Here is a 2,345-nt window from a genome sequence, read left to right on the forward strand (position 1 = left end):
AGGATGAGAGGGATGCAGTTGGCGAAGACCAGGTGCTGGGCCATGTATTCAAACTGGGGAGAAAGACGGGTGAACGGGGGGGGACCCATCCGGTGACCTGCCCACCCTCGCCAGCCTGGGCAGGGTGGCTGGACCCTGGCCCCCCCTCACCTGGTAGATGTGATTCAGCTTGAAGTGCTTGAGCAGGAGGAGCAGCACGGCAGAAATGGCTTTGACGATGATCTCCTTGTGCCGATTGACGTCCACCCCCAGCTTCATGCTCTGCAGCACCGTGGTCCTGGGGGACACAGAGGGACTCTTGGGGGCACTGTCTGCACCCCACCAGCCCTGGAGGTGTGGGGGGACAGTCCTGCCACCCCCTGGGCTCTCAGCAGCCAGCCCCAGCCAGCTCCTGCAGCAACGCAGCGCTCCTGGCACACCACTGATGGTCAGATCACCCAGGAGGCTTCAGCACAGTCCCAGCACAAACCACACCACCCAGCTCCCTCCTGTCCCCACCCCGCCCTGTCCCTTCCTGCCACCACCCAGCACCTCTGCTCGCCCTCCGCGGTCACTCACGGCATCTCCTCCGGCAAAACATCTGCCAGGATGTTGATGGAGTCAGTCTTGGCTTTGGAGGTGGGGGCTGCGGCAAGGAGGATCTTCAGCAGAGCGATCTGGGGAGAGGGAGAGGTGGAAAAGGGGATAAAAGCAGCCACAGAGCCACTCCCCACTGCAGGAGGGAGTAACAGGGATGAAAACCTGGGGTGCATCACTGGAAAGGGATGGAGCAGGGGAAGGAGGCCCCCTTCACCAAGCCCGGGGGACCCCCAGTGCTCCCCAGCTCACCATGTACTGCGGCAGGCTGGGCAGGAGGCCCTGGTACAGGATCTCCGCAGGGACTTGCTCCACTTCTTCCTCCCCCTGGTGCCAGGAGAGACCAGAAAACCTCGTTACCAGGATTCACCACCAATGCCGTGCACCTGGCTCAGCCCCAGGCTCTCTGACCCCCAGGGTAGGATACCCCCAGCTCCTGCCCAAAGCCTCCCCACACCCTCCAGAGAAATCGCTCCTCCCTCCCCAGCTGAGCAAACCCCCAGTCCCCCTTGGTAGGACCCAGCTCCTGGGGGCTTCGTCCCATCCTCGTCCCCACACTCACCCCAGAGAGCGGGGAGCGCAGGTACTCGTCCTCCATGTGCACTTGCACCTCGGCAATCGACGTGTACTTGTGCTGCAGAGGGGGAGAGCCGGGGTTCACACCACGGACCCCCCATCGATGTCACCACCCCAGCCTGGTCCCTTCTGAAGTCTCTCCAGGGACCCCTGTTACCCCATCCCAGTGGGGAGCGATGGTGATGGCTGTTGGCCTCAGCTCTGAGACAACCCCAGGAAGAAAGGGATAGAACCAGTAAGGAAAGGGGCTTGGCCAGCCTGGTAGACTGAGGATGGGATGAAAACTTGAGGCCTCTCCAGTCACAGGACTGAGCAAGTGGGTGAGGGGACAGGAAAACACACCCCTGGCCCTGAGGCGTGATCGGTGCAGGCGGATGGGGAAGGGGCACCGACACGACAGCCGGGGCTGGAGGAATTCGTCAATGGACTCACCAGCTTCAGGGTTCGGATGCTCTCGTGGATGGGCCTGGGCAAGCCCACCACCGTGTTGGTGTCACTAGGGAGAGGAGAAGAAGCCCGGCTGGGTGGAGGCAGGAGCAAACCTGAGCCACCCACGGGTGGGTGACAGACCACCCCCATGAGAATCCCAGAATGGTTTGGCTTGGAAGGGACCCCAAAAACCACCCAGTCCCACCCCCTGCCACGGGCAGGGACCCCTCCCACTAGCCCAGGTTGCCCAAAGCCTCATCCAGCCTGGCCTGGAACCCCTCCAGGGATGGGGCATCCACAGCGTCTCTGGGCACCCTGGGCCACTGCCTCATCCCCCGCACAGGAAAACACTTCTTCCTTACATCTCATCTCAATCTCCCCTCTTCCAGTTTATATTCATTACCCCTCATCCTGTCACTACAAGGATGGAGCCAGAAGAAGGAGCCAGCAAGCTCAGGACTTCTCTGCTGCCAAGTGGAGGACTACTGCAGCCCCCCCCAATCCTCAGCCCCCCACGCTGGCACCCGGTGTTTAGCCGATGAACTTGCTGCGGCTGGACTCCAGGAACATCTCAATGTCCTTCTCTCTGCAGCAAAGGGAAAAGAGGGAAAAGTCACATCTTCCTCTCTGCCTGGGTACCTCCCAGCCCCAGGATCAGGAAAAGTCTTGTGGTCAGAAAAAGGAGATGGTGCTGAGCCCAGCCCCCCGCAAGAGAACAGCCTCCAAAGTGACCGTCACATCCCCAACATCTTCCCCATGCTCCT

The 2,345-nt window shown here is 61.3% G+C and overlaps 1 protein-coding gene across 1 annotated transcript in view; it reads right to left on the reverse strand.

The window, feature by feature from the left end:
* Positions 1-2,345, reverse strand: part of LOC104463243 (striatin-interacting protein 1) — a gene marked incomplete at both ends in the record, with an annotated part of 6,649 nt that overhangs the window by 201 nt on the left and 4,103 nt on the right. Inside the window, 7 exons of the mRNA XM_010075485.1 lie at positions 2-53; positions 151-277; positions 559-656; positions 829-903; positions 1,139-1,210; positions 1,585-1,660; positions 2,114-2,167. Of these exons, the coding sequence (XP_010073787.1) occupies positions 2-53; positions 151-277; positions 559-656; positions 829-903; positions 1,139-1,210; positions 1,585-1,660; positions 2,114-2,167 (554 nt within the window). The remainder of the gene's footprint in view (position 1; positions 54-150; positions 278-558; positions 657-828; positions 904-1,138; positions 1,211-1,584; positions 1,661-2,113; positions 2,168-2,345) is intronic.

The sequence above is a fragment of the Pterocles gutturalis genome, unplaced genomic scaffold, assembly GCF_000699245.1.
Source record: "Pterocles gutturalis isolate BGI_N339 unplaced genomic scaffold, ASM69924v1 scaffold29212, whole genome shotgun sequence".
NCBI lineage: Eukaryota > Metazoa > Chordata > Aves > Pterocliformes > Pteroclidae > Pterocles > Pterocles gutturalis.